Genomic DNA, 706 nt, shown 5'->3' with positions numbered 1-706 from the left:
CCCCTTGGTCACCTCCAGGACGGCACGGCTGGGGTACGGCCCCTGAAAAACCACCTCTTTCTCCCCGTACGCCACCGCCCTGGCGCCCAGCTGCAGCCGATGGGCCACGCTCTGCTTGTCCCGGGGGTGGATGCTGCGGGGAGGAGGATGGGCTCGGTATCCCACAGCTTCATCCCTGCACCCTCATCCTCCCGGGACTTGCCTGCCGTAGGGCGAGTGCTCGTCATGCTGTTCCCCCAAATCCATGGCCACGGCCATGAAGGTGCCGGGCATCCTGGCGTTGGGGACCACCCCCAGATCGGCTGTTTGGTGCCAGCGGAGCCGGGCGAAGCGGTCGTCCAGGCTCTGCCGGCGGTAGGTGGACAACTGCGAGGCAGAAATTGGGGGGAACTCAGCACCCTGACAGGATCCATCTGCGCATTTACACCTCCAGGATGTGAAAGGGCTGGGTAAAACCTCCCCAAACACCCCGGGGTTTTGGGGTCCTGCCCCTCGCGCCCCCCTCCCTCAGGGTGGGGGGGATGACACAAAAAATGAGGGGAGGGGGCTTACCCTGGTACCACGCGATGCCGTGCAGCGTCATGTTGAGCAGGGGGTGGATCATGGCGTTCCAGAGCACCGAGGGCATCTGCGGGCCGGAGAGGTGCGGGGAGGGGCTGGAAGCCAAATCTGAGCTTAAGGGTGGGTGCAAAATGCAAGCCTGGGG

The 706-nt window shown here is 64.9% G+C and overlaps 1 protein-coding gene across 1 annotated transcript in view; it reads right to left on the bottom strand.

The window, feature by feature from the left end:
- Positions 1-663, bottom strand: part of SIAE (sialic acid acetylesterase) — a gene marked incomplete at its 5' end in the record, with an annotated part of 1120 nt that extends 457 nt beyond the window's left edge. Inside the window, 3 exon segments of the mRNA XM_010186147.1 lie at positions 1-133; positions 203-413; positions 553-663. Coding sequence (XP_010184449.1) covers positions 1-133; positions 203-413; positions 553-663 — 455 coding nt within the window.
- Between the last annotated feature and the right edge of the window lie 43 nt (positions 664-706).

The sequence above is a fragment of the Mesitornis unicolor genome, unplaced genomic scaffold, assembly GCF_000695765.1.
Source record: "Mesitornis unicolor isolate BGI_N332 unplaced genomic scaffold, ASM69576v1 scaffold36166, whole genome shotgun sequence".
NCBI classification, from domain to species: Eukaryota; Metazoa; Chordata; class Aves; order Mesitornithiformes; family Mesitornithidae; genus Mesitornis; species Mesitornis unicolor.
The sequence above is the reverse complement of the archived record's forward strand: the minus strand, read 5'-3'. Positions and strand labels throughout refer to the sequence as shown.